Below are 17,400 nucleotides of genomic sequence, written 5' to 3' on the forward strand. Positions count from 1 at the left end.
GTTTTTTTCTGGTAAAGGAAGGTGAAATTCTGGCTTATGTGGAACACAATATGACTGACTGTGACATCACATGAAATATGAAAGAACAGGAAGAGTTTCTTGAGCTGATGTTGCCTATGGGGGAGTTAGACACCCCTCTCCATTAGGCACAACCTGTCCTTGGAGGGACCAAGGGACAGTCCAAGGAAATGAACCCAAGAGATACTCAAGGAACACAACAGGAATCCAGTCAACACTTTGTCAGAAACCTATCAGGCCTGCCCATGGCAGGGGTTTGGAATTAGATGATCTTTAGGGTTCTTTCCAACCCAAACCATTCTGAGATTCTGTGATTTAATTGTTCCTCTGAGCTATTTCCAGTTTGAGCTTCAGGAAGGGTGGCTCAACTAGCAAATTTAAAACAGCTATGGTGGGTAGATGTGTAACAGATACAGTATCTGTCAAGAATGAATGAATAAGTGCTGGAGGGGAAATTAGTCATTCTTTAGCTTTATCTATAATGAGGCAAATTGATTTTGTATGTGGAACAGCTCAAGTTTATCCTAGAAAGTCCTAGTGGCAACAATTTAAAGTGTCACCCCTAATCAGAGAAAATACTAAATTTAAATATGGAAATTATACTTTGTGTTGAATGATTGTAGGTTAAATCAAATGACTGTAAATGAAGGCTTATCTTCTATCTTCCATAGCCATGTGCAAATTACTTACTGTCCGTATGAGGCAAGTCACTGGCAGCCTCTAGGATGCTGAAACTGCTCCCTGTTTCCTGTAGGGGAGCAACTGACACATTCCAGTTTTCTTCAAAGAACGTTGGTGATATTGCAGCCATCTGTGTTGGTCACTGTCCAAAAGATGGGAAGAAGTCATCTGCAAAAGCTGATGTCTTCTGGCATGTCCAGGAGATTATTGTGACAGAGATGGAGCTTTGCAACAAGTAAGTGTCTTCTCATCTGCAAGGAGCTGCCCTGGGAGGACATGGGGGAGCTGAGCAGCCCTGCACACATCCTGCTGAAGCATTTCAGGCTTAGGAAATAACAGAAACTCTTGTTTTCTGTTATGTAGTTTGGTGTGTCGGGTCCAAAACGTCTTTGTCTGACTTGCCTGCACAATTTCTGAATTGTTAGAGAGAGTATTTGCATGCACAGGTAACTTTATAAACAAGTTGTCTGGAGTGAATCTCACAGCCAGGATGAATTGATGTCTCACCTTATGGAAAATAATCAGAGTCACTGAAATTTAATTGTAGGATACTCTGCACAAACTGTTCTTTAAGTAAGTCTTGTGAAAGATTTCCTGGAAAGGAGAGTAAGACAAAGGCTGAGGCTCTGATTCAGACCAGTTTGGATAAGAAATGCTTCTGGTCTGATCCAAAAAGTCACACATGATTGGAAAGGTTGCAGTCATGCAGCTCAAGCATACCTGAAGATCCCTGAGCATGGTCAGGTCATGCACACTTTGATCTGAGTCCCATCTTTGGAAGGGGAGCAGGTTCCACAGGGACTGTGCAGGAACAGAGGAGATCACCCATTTGCAGAACAAACTGCACTTCAGTAAAACAATCCATGACATTAATTGTGGATTTCTTCTCTTCTCCATGATATTTCCATTGCTGCTAAAGAATTTAACTACAAGGAGTTCGTTCCAGCTGAGACAATTGAGTGTTTAAGAAGAAATCCTTGAAGTGGTGGGTTTTTTTTTTTTAGAAGCTAAGAGTCTCTCCTAGCAAATTAATCAGCCAACTGAAGAGCCTTAATAATATTTGCTGAATGAAAACTCAGTCAATTGCATACTAAAACATGCTCTTTTCTCCTGGTGGGGAAAAGCCTGGAACCCTCTAAGTCCAGCTGTGCAATCAGATCTGTGCACTGAACTCATTGGGAGCACGCTGAAACTGCTGGGACAGTGTGCTGTGAAGGGGCCAAAGGTTTTCTCGTGAAATCCCACTTTTTAAAGATTGTTTTAAATTAAAGAGGGCAGCCAGAAGGCATGGGTAAAGCCTGCAGTCTGTCCCTGCACTGGAGCAGGGCTCCAGCTCTGCAGATGCAACACTTTACAGTGATGTTTGCTGTGCACACAAGCAACTGAAGAATTTGCACCATGAGAACAAGCTCTCACTTAAGGTATTACCCATCCCAAATATCAAAAAACCTACCCAGACAAGCCAAAGACCAAATTTAAAGAGTTCCCAGATTTTTGCAGCAATAGTTTTGAACTACATCAGTTTTTTTCCTTTCTTAGCATGTAAAAAGATTTCAAAGATTTTCTTGCATATTCCAGGGCTACAAAAGGTGGTTTTTGTTTGTTTTTTTTTTTTTTTTTTCTTTTTGCCCCTTGTGAAGATTGGCATGCACCATTTTACTTCCAGACCATGAGATATTACGCAGCTGAATAAATCAATCTACAGCACTGGGCATCATCACTTTCATACAGTTTTTCTGCCCCTGAGCATAAAATTTTGTTCCCCCTGGAATTTCTCATTTACAAAGCTTCTTTCCAGGGAATAAGTGCTTTGCTTTGGCTGCAGAAAATGCCAAGAGTATAGGAAGTGCTTAAGAAACACCATACAGCTGGACTCACAGTAACCCTTCCTCCAGGTGTTTATTTTACACATGCACTGCAATCCAGCCACACTCCATTCAGGAGGACCTGCTGCAGTTCAGTGAAGGTGGGAAAAGGGGGAGAAGCTCATTTGGAACTGATCTGCATCACTGGAAATGAAATACATCATTAAAAGCAGAGTGCTCCAGCCCCTGGCTGTGTGCCAGCTACGAGGCAATTTATGGATGCACTCGGTGTTCCCCGCACATCACCAGAGACAGCACTGCAGAGACAGGGGCTGTCGGCATCTGGTACCTATCATTCCTGTCTTCCCACTTTTTTTGTTCCCTGCTAAGGATGAGATGGGTGATCCAAAAAGGACGGGGGAGACTTAAACCTCCTCCATCTTTCCCGGTCCTTTTTTTTATGCCTTTTTCTTGCTTTATCTCTGGGTCTGACTGCTTGCCCTGCCTTGGTGGGTGTGGAACTGGTCATGCCATTGCACAGGCTGAAGAGGTGACAAGAGCCACACAGACCCTTCCCATGTGCAGCGTGTCTGTAGCTGTGTGGGGAGAGGTCAGATTTTTCCATTTACAAAGTTCCATTGTGGCTCTCTTTCTATAGAGAAATATTCAAGTTCTGGTACATAGAGGGGAAAGTGCTGAAACAGCATTAACACTGGGCAATTTAGTAGAATTCACACTCTGAACTTGCTGGCTTCATGTTTGTACAACAACGTGGTTCATGTGGAGAGGGCCTGTCCCCTGTGCTGGCCCTGCTGAGGCACCTCCAGTGCTGGGACAGCTCTGGGCCCTCAGCACAAGAGAGACACTGAGGGGCTGGAGCGTGTCCAGGGCAGGGAACGGGGCTGGGAAGGGGCTGGAGCCCCAGGAGAGGCTGAGGGAGCTGGGAAGGGGCTGAGCCTGGAGCAAAGGAGGCTCAGGGGGGACCTTGTGGCTCTGCACAGCTCCTGCCAGGAGGGGACAGCCGGGGGGGTCCCGGGAACAGGGACAGGAGGAGGGGAAATGGTCTCAATATATGCCAGGGGAAGGTTCAATTGGATATTATGGAAAATTTATTCATCCAAGGAGCTGTCCAGGCCTGGCACAGCTGCCCAGGGCAATGGTGGAGTCCCCATCCCTGGCGGGATTTAAAAGCCATGTGGATGTGGCACTTTGGGATCATGAGGCAGTGGTGGGCCTGGCAGTGCTGGGGGGGAGCAGCACTTTGACTCAATGATCCCAGAAGGCTTTTTCAACGCAAACAATTCCACAATTCCCTCACATTTGCCTCACAAATTGGCCGTCCATGCCACTAACCTGCCCGCTACTCCCCGGGGCAGGTACTACTTCAGGTGCAACGCGAAAATCCCTCTGCGCTACAAGCGGCGAGACTACAAAGTCTTCGAGTGTGCCAAGGTCACCGAGAGCTTCGCCAGCAAGGCCCGGAGCTTGGTGCCAGTCAAATACGAGACCATCGTGGTGACAGGCTTCGAGAAGGGCGCGGGCACCGACGCCAACGTCTTCATCACCATCTACGGCCTGAACGGGGACTCGGGGAGGCGGGCACTGAAGCAGAAGTTCAGGAACCTCTTCGAGCGAGGCAAAACCAACAGGTTTTACCTGGAAACGCTGGACATGGGGGAGCTGAAGAAGGTGCGGATTGAGCACGACAACAGCGGGCTGGCTCCGGGCTGGCTGGTGGAGCGGGTGGAGATCACCAACTCGGCCACTGGTGTCACCACCATATTTCCCTGTGGGAAGTGGCTGGATGAGAATAGAGGGGATGGGTTAATCTGTAGGGACCTTTTTCCTAGGTACTGAGGAGGGTTGTGGTCCCTTCAGTATGCATATTTTTTTCTCATTATACTGTTTTATATTGCCGTTTACTTTTTAATACACTGCCTTTTGTATTGAGAGATTTTTAGTAGCAAGACATTCTTCCTGGGCTAACATTTTGTAAAAGCAATGTTGCTTTTTTTTTAAGGTGCACATAAAACTGTTAATTAAATAAATACATTTATTGCTTACTTATGATTAAAAGCTACAACCAGCAGAGATAGAAACTGTCCTTTACCCACTCAAATGTTCTGCTTTCAGTGCTATGCCTTGACATGGCTGAGAAAATCCACTGATCTACTCCACTGATAGGCTCCACTTTTAGATAAGCATACAGGTTAAGAGAATTGAGACACTTTTATTTATGAAAATTGAGCTTGGAGATCCCAGTTTTTTCCCACTTCTGGCCATACACACATATGGACATCTCCAGAGGACACCACATCAAAAAACAGCAGGCACAGTAGGACATTCCATGGGGAGTTTGGGGAGCGTCTGCATCCACCCAGCCAGGTCTCAAGCAGTGGGATCTGTGTGATGTTTTCCACCCTGTGAGTTTTTTTCACCCCCCAGGGCAGACTTTGGTCCCTGGCTGAATTCCTACAACTCTGCCAAGAGCTGAGATCTATGGTTACAGCTGCCAGTGCAAAAGACCTTCCAGATAATCAATTCCACAGCAAGGAAGCTGTGCTAACTATATTCAAAGCTGACTCAGGGTAATCATACCCTACATGGCCTGAATACCAGCTCCGTTTCAGAGCAACTGCCATTCATTTTAACATTTTTCCCCTTTAATAAGGATTGCTGTTTTGTCTTTTTCTGTGGCTGAGAAGGGATTTCCCGGAGGCAGTAAGGACCAGTGCTCCTGTCAATGAGCTCTTCCCAGGCACTCACATCTCTACAGGTACCAACAAGAAAATCTGTTCATAAATCATTGCTTCTGCAGCCCTGTCTCTCTCTCTAGGGTGCAAAACAGCAGGACCCCCCCCCCCCCCTTAGGAGGAAAAAGGGGGAAAAATCCATCCTTGGGAGGAAAAAGGAAAAACATGATGGCCTTCCTCCTGGCCCACCCTGGAGAGGACATTCCCTCTCCCAGAAGCTGGTTTTAAACAAGAGCTTTGCATGAATTGGGATCAAAGGGGTCAAGAGTGGGCTCAACCCACTAAGCCCACCAGTTCCTGGGTTGAGGATGATGCTTCTGCTGGGACCTTGCCAGGCCATGAGGCAGAACTGTCCCACTGCTCAGTCCCTCACTGCTCATGGACAAAGGAGGCCCAGCAAATCTTGGTGATGCTGAGACAGGAGTTAGAAGCATCTTGGAAATGCTGTCGATTGCTCAGAGGTATTTGAAAGCTGTTAACCCACTAAAGCCCTTCCAGAGAAGTTCTGGATTTCTGTTTCCCACATCAGGCACCACCAAAGAGACTTGACCTTATATCATGGCTGTCTGTGCCAGCTCACAAATAATAGCCCAGACTAATTCATTTTAGAAACCTTTATGGTAACTGATGGTTCTGGAGCAGAGCAAGTTGCTTAAATGAGCCCAGTAATCAACCTCATCAGGGATCAGCTACTGACTGAGAGGAATAATAATAGCAACTTTTGCTGGCTGTGTTCTCCCTCCTCATGGCAGACTGGTGCTGCCCAGCCCTTAGCAAGGAGCTGGGAGCTCACAGGAGGAGCAGAACAGCCCTTAGGAGGGCTGGAGGTGATTGCTAGGGTCTGATTGCATCCCTGGGATCCTGCTGGGATAGAGTTCAGACTCCCTGGATACCCAGGGGGTCCCATGAGTGGAGTCTGGTGCATCTGGGTTTGCTGTTCTTGTGCAGTGTCATTGCAGCTCCCCAGTAGGTGTTTGAAGCAAAATAAGGGTCAGGCTTTTGATCTCCCTGCATTCCCTCCCACCCAAGTTTAACCAGCAATGTGGAGGAAAAAAAAAAAACTCTCCTGTCAAGAGGTTTGGCCCCTTTTCAGACAAATGTGTGCTGCTGTGAAATAGAAGTTTGTCCCTGTACAGTGCTGCACTACCAGCATTTCCAGCTGGCTTCAGTCACCCCCAACTTGGTACAGGGTGGGGGAAAGCTGGTTTTAGAGCATCAATTTAACCCCTGCCATCCCCTGGGAAAACCCACTGCACTGGCACTTGCTTCCATGGCCAGGTTGGACAGGGTTGGGAGCAACCTGTTCTAGTGGAAGGTGTCCCTGCCCATGGCAGGAGGGGGGAACAGAATTTCTGAGGTCCCTTCCAGCCCAAACCATTCTGTGATCCCATGATGATTCTATGATTCCATGATTCTTCTGTGATTCCAGCCCTGGGGAGCAGTGAGGCAGATCCTGACCCACACACCATCCCTTCCTGGGACAAGGAGGAAGGATAAATCCTTACCTTACATGTGAAATGTGCTCACATCGGGGAATAATCACAGGTGACAATTGGCTAGAAACATGGGGTGAGGCACAGCTGAAGCAGGAATTAACATCTTCAGGGTGACCAAGCCACTGTGTAGGTGGAGATGGGTTTGTAGGTGCCTGGGTTGTCATCAAGGCCACCTGCCATCCTTGGACAGGCTTATTCAGCACAAAAGCTCCAAGCAAAGCTGCCCTGAAAAGGGCCAAGGAGAGTTTGCTGATAGAGGGTCAGCTCCCACACTGCCTCCCAGGAAAGCAACCTTGGCAAAGCATGAAAGAATCTGCTTTTTTCCACTGAAGACTTCAAACAAGCCCCTCCTTAGAGCAAAGCTCAGCTCCACCCTGGCTCTGGGGAATCCCTCTGTTGCTACAACAGCTGCTGCAGAAGTAATAAGGCAAGCGTGGAGTTTTTCCAACAGCTGGATTTGTGTTAAGCTGCTAGATTCAACACATTCTTGGACAAGTGGAGATCTAGAGAGGAGAAAAGCCAAAATTTTCCTAGTCCTGTTCCTTTTGCAGGGCTTAGTCAGTCTTTTCCTGTGAAGGCCAAGCAGCCCAAATCTGGTATGTTGGGCAGATACAACCTTCTTTTTTTCCACTTTATTTCCTAACTGGTGGCATTTTAATGCACATTCCTTCATCCTAAACAATAAGAAGCAAAGCAAAGGACAAGATTGGTAGCACTCACTGTGAGTCTTCAATGGCTGTCCCATTGTATTTGTGTTCTCCACCATTTTGGGACTCTGATGAAGTTCTCTCTTTACCAAATTTAGGTTTACTAAAGCACTTAGGTGCTGCCAGTGAAAACAAGCATAAACACTTAGCAGTGTTTCATGCTGAAGAACTGGTTGCCTCTTGGTGCAGGACACAGAGAATTATTTGCACATCTCTATGAAACTGAGATTGCTAATTGAAATTGCTAAGCATTTTGGTAGCATCATATGCCTATGTGAACCCTAGGTTCATGAAGGGGGAATGACTAAGAGTTGTGAAGTATCTCATATTCTGCATGTAGAAAATATCTTATAATCTTCTTCACCCCTTCCTTATGTCTAGAGGCCCATTCTAAACTAAAAACCAGGTAAAATTTAAAAAAAATTAAAAATAAAAAGGAAAAAAATTATTGATGGGGTTGTACAACTCTGAGCTGCAACCTCTGGGCCAGCTGCAGATTTAGACATCACAAAACACTGGATAATGGCTCAACTTCCCAATCCTGAGCACTGCTGTGAGAGCAGATGCTGGGGGTGAATAAAGATGTTGCATCCCAATCCGTGCTGCCGTGCCGTGATGGCCAGAGCCCCTCTCCCTCCCCAGACAGGCAGGCTCTGTGCTCAGCAGGGCTGTTATCAGATTGTGGCAGCTCCTTTGCTGCTCCAGCTCCAAAACAAGCCCGATTGCCATCTGCAGCACCTCTCTCAGCGGCGTCACCCTTTTGAAGGACATCAGCAGGATCCCAGCGAGAAACTGAGATTTTCCCCAGCTGGACCAGAGGGTCACTTTTAACTTGTTTTCTGTTTTCTGAATTTCTAAGAGCTTCCTGTAACAAGAGCTTCGTGTGGTGTGAACACGGTTCACCTCTTATGCAGTTTTGATGGATGCTGGAGGAGCCGGCAATTCCCTTCAGCTACAGGAACCAAATCTCTGTGATCAGCAGCCACTTGTCTCCAAGGCTTATTTAGTCTAATCACACAGTCAAAGCTGGGCACTGGTCTCAGCTTTTCAGGAGGAGCAGCTGAATCAAGAATGGGTAGGAGCAGAGACTGGCACCATTTGTTGTAGGAGACAATAAAAGCACGGAAGGACGTACAGAATGGATTTTGCAGGATGCAAAATTGGGTGTATGACCCACTGGAGTAGCAAAAAGGACTGAAAATACCCTAAAATGTACCTGTATTGGTTTGAAGGGTTTGGGATATTTTTTTTTTCTTCCAGTCAGTTTCCCCTTCCTTAGTTATTAAACTAGAGACACAGGCAGAAGGAAGTCCTCCACCAAGAGGGTAGAGAACCTGCTGATACCTCTGGAGGACTTGCTAGAGATACCTTACAGGCACCGTGTGATGTGTTTAGAGGAGAAATCTCCCTTTAATAGGCAATTTTCTGAAATTCTAGAAAGCAGTTTGGTACCTGATGGCCAAACTGGTGCCACAGGGCATCACACAGAGCAACGTGCCCAGCGTGGAGAGCCTCACCTCAGCTCTGCCACGGGTCTCAGCCACCAGCAGCCTCTGCAACCCAGATGGGCAGAGCATTTTATACCCCAGCAGTGGCTCTCCTGCACATCAAAGACACAAGCAGTGGAAGGAGAATTGATTCCAACCCAAAGACACCAGAAAGGAGCATAATGAAGCATCATAAATAAAGACCAAGCAATTACCCTGCCAGGTGGCTTCTGCGTGGCACAGGTTTATAGTTAGCAATGCGGTTTGTTTTATTAGTTATAAATAAAGTACAAAAAGTCCACCAAAAGTGAATCTAAGCATTTACACAATTTCTAATGTCTTTCCATTTCTTCAATGCACTATTGCTTTAATATTAATAATAAATATTTTTCTAGCTTTCTTCTATAAAATAGTCTATGTAGCAAAATGTTGCACAGCACAACAGAACAGCAGTAGGAATACAAAAATGTGGGTGATCCTTTCACCTGCCCGCGTCATTAAAGGAGAGGGGGTTTTGTTTACTCGCTCCTTGTTTTGCTTGTCCCTCTTGCAGTGACTTTGGGGGGCAGGAAAGCCAACCCCCCAGTCCCCACACAGCTCAAAATCACAGCTCCAGGCTACAGGGGAGGAGTGTTACAGAGCAGCAAGGTAAAAAACACAGACAGGTTTAAAACCTGGGGTAAGGCAAAGTCAACAAAGCAGCGCAGCACCCTGAAGGGACAGAGAGAAAAGAATTAAGGTACTGTGATTTTGTGCCTTTCTAACCCAACTGAGAATTTCATCCAAAGCCTTTTTGTGGGGAGGATGGCTACTGGCTGAGCACATGCATCAAACCCCACTTCTGCCCGTACACAGCTAAATGTCTGCACTGACCGAGCATGGTTATGGCTTAAAGCTTAAAATGTTATCAGAGGTTCTCTAAACTTCTGCCAAAGCTGGAACTCGTGATACTCAGGAGCCTTTGGGGAAAGGGCAATGCATTGCAAGAGCAGCACAGCCATGGCAGGATGGGGATGCTTGGCCATGCCATTTTGGGGCTCACCCCCTTCTTGGGGAAAGGAGGGCTCTGGGGCAGGTCCCAGCTCTACACTGGATTAAAAAGCTCCAAACTGAGGTTCCCTCCTGGACGGGAGGGATGAAGCTAACTGGTCCAGATCAATGTTAAGCGGTTCTGCCCCATGTGTGTCAGAGCTGGGCTATAGCCAGTGCCCATGGCAGGCGTTGCAAAGAGATGGCTCATGGATCCCGTGTCCATCCCAACCACTCTCAGCTAGACGTGCTGTCACAGAATCACAGAATAATTTGGGCTGGAAGGGACCCTAAAGCTCATCTCGTTCCACCCCCTGCCATGGGCAGGGGCTCCTTCCACTATCCCAGGGTGCTCCAAGCCCCATCCAACATGGTTTTGGACACTGCCAGGGATTCAGAGGCAGCCACAGCTGCTCTGGGCACCCTGGGCCAGGGCCTTCCTAGCCTTTGAGTAAAGAAGTCAACCGCTAAAAACTGCATTGAATCCCTCAGTTCTGTTGCCTCCAAGCTCAGGCTCACCCCATTGCCTCCTTCCCCCCAGCTGGGTGCACACACAGAAGGTGAAAAGAGCCAAACCGAGCCAAATTGAGACGCCAAAAATTACAAAGCCACCACACCTGGGCTTACTTCCTGGGCTTTTGAGACAATTTGCAGAGTCTTGCACTAAAGGCATGCATTGCCCCTTGCAGTGGGGGCCTGCTGGGTGTTATTGCAGGGTCACACAAGCAGCAGCAGCAGCAGCAGCAGCATCACCAGAGGCATCAGGGACAGGGCAGTACCAAGAAACAACCAAAACGTTTTGGTTTATGCAGAGCTTCGTTAACTGCCTTCAATGTGCAAGGACACAAGTGAAAGGATCACCAGAGTTTGATTATGAGTGCAAATAATATTCATATATATGTGCTAAACACAGTCACTATATTGCAGTTTTCCACTATGTCACAGCATACAGAATCAAAGGTTTGCATTTTTATGGAATGTATCCAAGGTAACAGCACCACAGTAATACAGTTTGTAATCACACACCCTGATTTTTTTCTCTTTTTTTTTTCTGTTTTTGACAAGATAAGCATTACCCCCCACATCCCCTGTTTAATTTTATTTTAAGTACCGATGCATGCAAAGCATTCCATTCCCAGAAACAATGCAAAAATGAGGTAATAGGAGTAATAAAAAAAATTAGTAGTAATTTCTAAATAAATAAATTATAATTAAAAATGCAAAAAAACAACTATAAAAATAATTAAATTAGAACCCACAATATCTACAAGTTAGTCATAAATTATGATTGTTAAATATAAGGCATTTAAACTCACAAAACCCTGTAAACTATTGATGCTTTGTTTCTAGATTTTTGATGATGTTTGTTTTGTTTTGCTTTGTTTTTAAACTCATCCTAACTCGCAACCTACTTGTACAAATTATCTAAACGCAAAGGAACCTGACACACTGATACAACTCCAGACACTGTAAATTCGCACGCACCTTGGGATCAGTCACTCACACGAGACCATGGGAGTTTGGTGCTTTTCTTCATCAAAGGTTTGTTTGTTTGGTTTTGTTTTTCTTACAGTTCGATCAATTTTATTTTTTTTCTTAAAAACTGTGCTTGTTTATTAGGCAAATAGTAACACTTTCTCATAGGCTTTAAAAGAAAACACATGGTCCAGAAGCGTTCCTCATTCCCTCCCCACCCAGTGGGGGTATCAATCCCCCTGTTGCTCTCCCTGCTTCTCCCCCACAGGTCACACCTCGGCAGACCAAACCTGTGCAGAGTATTTTACCACCAAAACCTTGCTTTGCTTGTCATGGTATTAGTATTATTAGTATTCTTTGTAATGCTGCTTCAATGCTTGCAGAGCAAGACTCATAGGTATCCATGGGCCACTCCTTGACACACGGACATAAGGGCTGAGACCACCACATTCCCCAGGAAGCCATCACTTGTGCTGGGTGGCAGATGTGTCATAAAGTCATGGAATTGCTTGAGATGGGAGGGACCTTAAAGTTCATCCTGTTTCAAACCCCCTACCATGGGCAGGGGCACCTTCCACTAGACCAGGTCACTCCAGATGCCATCCTGCCTGGCCTTAAGCACTTCCAGGGTTCTCTGGGCAGCCTGTGCCAGGGCCTCCCCACCCTCACAGCCAAGAATTTCTGCCTTACATCTTCCCTATATGTCACCATTTTTCCCCTTCTACTCCCTGTCACCTGCTTTGGCGCACAATGAGAGAGGCTCCTGCACCCTCAGGTGGGGCTTCCCTCCCTCTCTTTCCTCTCTCACTGGGGAAAAAAGGAAATCTCTGTGTGCCTCTGAGGCTGGTGTTTTCCAGTTACAGCTCATGAGAATCTTGCAATTTCTCAGATGATAGTTTATGACTGAATCTACTTGGGAGAGCATTTCTCTCCAGTGAAAGATATGCTCAGGGGAGACAGAAATCATTCCCACCACACCAACATTTTCAATAGATTATGTTTCTGATTCCCCTGCTGCTTCTCTGCAGCTCCTTTCTCCCTTAGTATGAAAGAAAGAAAAATTTTTAAAAAAGAGAAACAAAAAGAAAACTACAGGTTTTGGTTGTGAATGCCGGTTTTCCCGAGGATTTTCCGCCCGATCCCTGCAGCTGGCGTGCTGAGGTCTTTCTTTTTCAGGGGGAGCATGGATGGCAACAGCTCTCTCCTTTGGGTATTACCACTTAATTCTGTTTTGAGTGTTAATGTGATTAAGTTTCATTTTAACAACCACTGATTACTCCTTGTGGGTAGGGCCTGAAACATGCACACAAGCCCACGTGGGCGCGGGTGCGCATGGTCGGGGTCACGGCTCCGCGGCCGGGCTCCCAAAAGCGGCAGCCCCACCTCCACCCTGCCTTCCCCTCCCGCGCCCCAGGGCTCGTGGTCTCAGCAGTGTCTTGTGAGCATCGAGTTTTCTTCTGCCGCCTTATCAAGAGATGCTTTGGCAATGGGAGGAGAGTCAACGTTTTGCGCCTCTCGGCGCCTCCGCGGCGTTGTTACACCTCAAAGAACAGCGGTGGGCGCCGACTCCCGTAACCATCACTTTGGAGCAGTGCTGGCGGAGCCAACTCGCCACACAGCTCGCAGAAGAAAGCATCACGGACAATTGCAATCATGTAGACAGAACTTCCTTGGATTTTGATATGACAAGCTACTTTGTTAAAATACAGAAAGCAAAGAAACAGCATCTACTCAAATACTGTGCCGCTACAGAAAGTGTCCAGCACCAGCAGACAAGCAGGAACGAAGCTTTTCCCTATTGCTTCGTTCATTTTATCCCCAATTTTTATTTTTATTAAGCTTCTCTAAATTTGCAACACACTGTAAATGCAAGGGAAAGAAGCACACGCGGCTGAGGCAAAGAGCACAAACCCTTCTGACTGTAAACAGGATTTTGCTTTTTCTCCTCTTTCCCCCACCCCAAGGATGGGGATGTTTGACCTCTTTATTCCCCCTCTGCAATGTATTCATCAGGCACCAAAATAAGGAATCTATGAAAAAATATTTGGTGCAAATTAGGTAACAGCAACATGTCCACCACAAGATGAGTAGGGCATCAAACACAACATTTCTTAAGCTAACATGCTCCAGCTGCCATCCATAGAAATAGCTAAAGGACCCCTAACATGTTTCTACATATTTGAGAGGTATATATACAATCCCCATGAAAAGCAGGATTGACAGGCCGGACTAACCACAACTAGTTCCTTCATATTCAACACTAAAATCTTCTGCAGCACGGGGTCTCTGAGCTCCGGGAATGCCAGCTCCCTTCCACTGGGCCTGTATCCTGCGTATATGTGCAATATCTCCTACTGCTAGATATTGTGTCACCTCCTCCTTCTCCTCACTACCGTGCCTGCAGACTTCCCCTCTCAATCAAATGGCTCAGAAGGCAAAAAATTTCGCTGCAAGGGTTTATGGCCATACGACCTGGTAAGGAAAATGGTGTGTCCAGCTAGTCTTTTCAGCTGTCCGAGCCGAGCTGTGTTTCAATGTCCACCCTGCAGATCGGGCACTTCTTGCTGGTGGCCAGCCACTGGTCCACACACACTTGGTGAAAGAGATGCATACAGGGCAACCGCCTGCAGAGGGAAAAACACCACTGTTAGGATGGAGGAGGTCCACAGGACCAAAAAGAGCTGAAAAATAGCATCTGGGGCTGGTTTGAATACTGGAAGCACTGCTGTGGTGACACCATTGCCACCAAGGTCCTGCAGGCCTTCCCAGCCACACCAGTTCACACAGGGCAGTGGGCTGGAGATAGTGTGCTCATTGACCTATTAGAAACCCCCACACCATCCTGAATTGAGTTGTTCCAGTTCTTAATTGTGTTGGCTGCTAATTTTTAATCTTTCAGGCGCGAGGTTATACTCCAAACCCTCTTAGCTCTCCATGGCTGTGCCACACTAGCAGTCAGGTGGTGCCACACTGTTCTTACATGGGTGTCCCCAGGGAACCTGGTCACGTTTCACCCACATCACCTCTGCCATCATCACATATCGCCCCTGTGATACAGGGGAACCTTGAACCACAAGAATCCACAGCAAAAGGATCAGGGCTTTTCTTGAGAATTTAAGGATGTGAAGCAGACCTAAGTACTTCTCACCTGCAGTCCCTTCAGCCATGATAGGTCAGCCCCTTGCAATTTCTTGTTCCCATCCTCTGTCACAAGCAGAGATCCGAACAGCCTGGGATGTCTGCTAGAGACAACTGGAATTCTCTTGGCTGAGGATGGTTCTCTGTGACCATGTGGGCAAAGTAATCCTACTTATTCTACAATAAAGCAGCTGTGTCTTGGACACAAGCCCAACTCTCCTGGACTTCACACCAACACTGCTTTTATCATATTTTGGTCATCTGTCAGGCTCAGGTGTTGATGACCCAAGCTCCAGATGGCTGTCAGAGATCAGTCTAACCTACCCTTCTCTGTCACTTTGCCACCTGGCCAGCTGGCACAGCCTAAAAGCAGATGATCCAAACCCAGGAAACACTATAAAAACCTGGCCCCTGCTGCTGCAGGGTTCTTCCTGTCTTCCTGCCATACCAATGTCCATCTGCAAAGCATTTGGGTTCCCAGACCCCACAACAGCGCAGGTGAGTTTCTCAGGACAAGAACAGAGACAACCCCACCAGGGCACAGCTGCATTAATCCAAATAAACAAAACTCAGCTGGCACTGAGAAGTAGAGGAGGGGGTGGAAGGATCTCACCTGACGTCCTCTCCGTCTTCAAGCATGGACAGACAGATTGTGCATTTCTCGTCAGTGTCTGACTCCTCACCATCGTCTTGCTCAGCTTTGCCTTCCAGGGGTCTTCTCTGCAGCAAGATTAAAGACATTTGGTTAGACTTTGCCCTTCTAATGCTCTCCCAAGCCTGGGCAGTTTCAGGAAGATAAATAATGAGATCTCCATCTACCAGCCAGATCCTCCAGCTTGGGGAAGCCAACCTAGCCAAAACAGCCAGCGAGATGAGTGTGCCACCAACATGCTGCAGGTTGGCATGTCTCCTCCTGAGGCTGGTGGCAGTGAAGCTGTTGGCAGTACCCCAAGGAGCAGCCTGTCCTCTGCTGCCCTAATACAGCCCCCACCACTTCCTTGCAGTGGGGATGGCCCCAGAGTCTCCTTTGTTGGAGGCTTCTCCTTGGGGAGACCCCAAACCTCACGGTGCCACCACTGCCTGGAAGGGCAACCACTGTGCCCCATGCCAGCTTGGCCACTGGCCCAGTCCCATGCTGTACCACAGGGCCGTGCTTAGCTTGTCAGCTGCCCCTTCTTCTCTTTCCCCACACATCCATTCCTATTCATATCCTTTTCCTGGGCTCACTGGAGATGCAATGAGAGACAAGTGCAGCAGGAGTTACCTCACTTCCAGCCTGGGCAATGCAACATCCCTACCCTCCAGCCGGGAGTGACCAACACCAGAAACTACTACCCAGACAAGCATTCTTCCCAATTTCTACTGAGCACAACCCAAAAATGTGCCCGTTTGCTCATGGGCGGGGGGGGCAGCTCCGACAGAGGAGACACCCCAGGTGAAGCCAGGGGAGAGCAAGGCTCCCCAGGCTGCGGAGCCGCCGCCCTGACGGCGGGCGCGGGGCAGCGCCGCTGGCATGCAGAACGGGGCAGGTTTGCATGCACGAAGCCCCCTTGGTGGTGTGCACTTTCTTACCAGGTGCAGACAGGGGGGAAATTGCACCCGCTGGGTGGGAGAAGGTTGAGACCCTTTTGAAAATTTGGCCCGCAGCTTCCTAGCCTAGAAGTGAGAAACAGGCAGCTGAGCTACGCCACCGCTTCCGCCCCCGGGAGCCCCGCAAGATATCCAAGCACCCCTGCTGGGTTGTGCCTTCCTCCCCCGCCGCGGGGCATGGTTTGGTGGATGGTGCCAGTTTGCCATCCCTGAGGATGGTGACCCACCGAAGTCCTTCCTTCTGCCTGCTCGGTGCCCACACGGACTGAGAGGGGCTGGCAGCCGTGCCGTGTTTCGGGGCACTCACCTTCTTGTACTTGTGGGGGAAGGTGAATCTCTCGATGGTGTTCTGGACGGCACCCCGGCTCACGCTGCCCAGCCTGTCCTCCAGCTGCAGCAGCTCCTGCGGCACAGGAACATCAGGAAAGCGCCATCCCCACTGCTCCCAAGGCACCAGGTGCCACCACACAGCCATACCTGCTGGCAAACGAGGCTCCCTCCTCTCCTCAATGGAAATGGCCATCAACCCCAAATCAGCCATGCTGTAATGATGGATCTGATCCCTGGCACTTGGGGTAATAACTAAGAGCTCGAGGCAAAGAGCTGGATATCCAATATTTCACAAATGAGGATGGGGTTTGAGCTTCATCTGACAGGCTGGGAAACAAAACCCCATAGATCTGGAGCACTTTTTGTTCACAAATGAAAGGAGCCAAAGTCAACCCAATCCAGACCCAGGCACCTTGGAGTAAACCATCTTTAACTAAATTTAACCCCATAGCTTCCCAGTTATTACTAAAATTGATGAAAGACTCATCGCAACCACCACACCCACACCACAAAAAACAGTCTTACAGCTTTATAGCAGAGCTTGCATAAATTCACAGCACTTTAAAAATTAGTAATTCCAGTCCCCAGATACATACTTCATAGCTCTCCCGCACAGCAGACGTGTGCCTGCTTGGGTTCAGTCCCTGAAGAGCAAGCAGCTGAAGCTGAGGGTAAGGGTAATTTCTGATTTCATGAACAACCTGAAAAAAGTGAGGGAGGAAAAATAAAGCCACCTGTATACTTGCCTACAGAAAACCCTTGTGTGCCCTGATGTAAATCTAATGCTTTAAAAATTCAAATTGAAAGAGTAGATTGACATTTTCACCAATTTAAGCCTTTTGATAATAAAAAAATGAGGTTTTATCAAATACATTTCCAAGAAATGATAT

At 47.6% G+C, this 17,400-nt stretch overlaps 2 protein-coding genes across 4 annotated transcripts in view; one reads left to right on the forward strand and one right to left on the reverse strand.

Moving 5' to 3' along the window:
• The window catches only part of LOXHD1 (lipoxygenase homology PLAT domains 1), an 85,525-nt gene extending 76,327 nt beyond the window's left edge, over positions 1–9,198 (forward strand). Inside the window, exons 26-28 of one of the 2 annotated variants that reach the window (XM_064402813.1) lie at positions 773–934; positions 3,881–6,802; positions 8,320–9,198. In XM_064402813.1, the coding sequence (XP_064258883.1) occupies positions 773–934; positions 3,881–4,361 (643 nt within the window). In that variant the 3' untranslated portion in view covers positions 4,362–6,802; positions 8,320–9,198. Of the gene's footprint in view, positions 1–772; positions 935–3,880; positions 6,803–8,319 lie in introns of those variants that run through there. The other variant, XM_064402814.1, reaches the window with a different exon arrangement.
• The window catches only part of ARK2C (arkadia (RNF111) C-terminal like ring finger ubiquitin ligase 2C), a 54,847-nt gene continuing 46,638 nt past the window's right edge, over positions 9,192–17,400 (reverse strand). The window contains exons 5-9 of one of the 2 annotated variants that reach the window (XM_064402815.1): positions 17,107–17,211; positions 16,488–16,583; positions 16,163–16,246; positions 15,204–15,310; positions 9,192–14,076 (exon numbers count right to left, since the gene is read on the reverse strand). In XM_064402815.1, the coding sequence (XP_064258885.1) occupies positions 13,959–14,076; positions 15,204–15,310; positions 16,163–16,246; positions 16,488–16,583; positions 17,107–17,211 (510 nt within the window). In that variant the 3' untranslated portion in view covers positions 9,192–13,958. The remainder of the gene's footprint in view (positions 14,077–15,203; positions 15,311–16,162; positions 16,247–16,487; positions 16,584–17,106; positions 17,212–17,400) is intronic. The other variant, XM_064402816.1, reaches the window with a different exon arrangement.

Source organism: Passer domesticus, chromosome Z (assembly GCF_036417665.1).
Source record: "Passer domesticus isolate bPasDom1 chromosome Z, bPasDom1.hap1, whole genome shotgun sequence".
In the NCBI taxonomy this organism is placed as follows: domain Eukaryota; kingdom Metazoa; phylum Chordata; class Aves; order Passeriformes; family Passeridae; genus Passer; species Passer domesticus.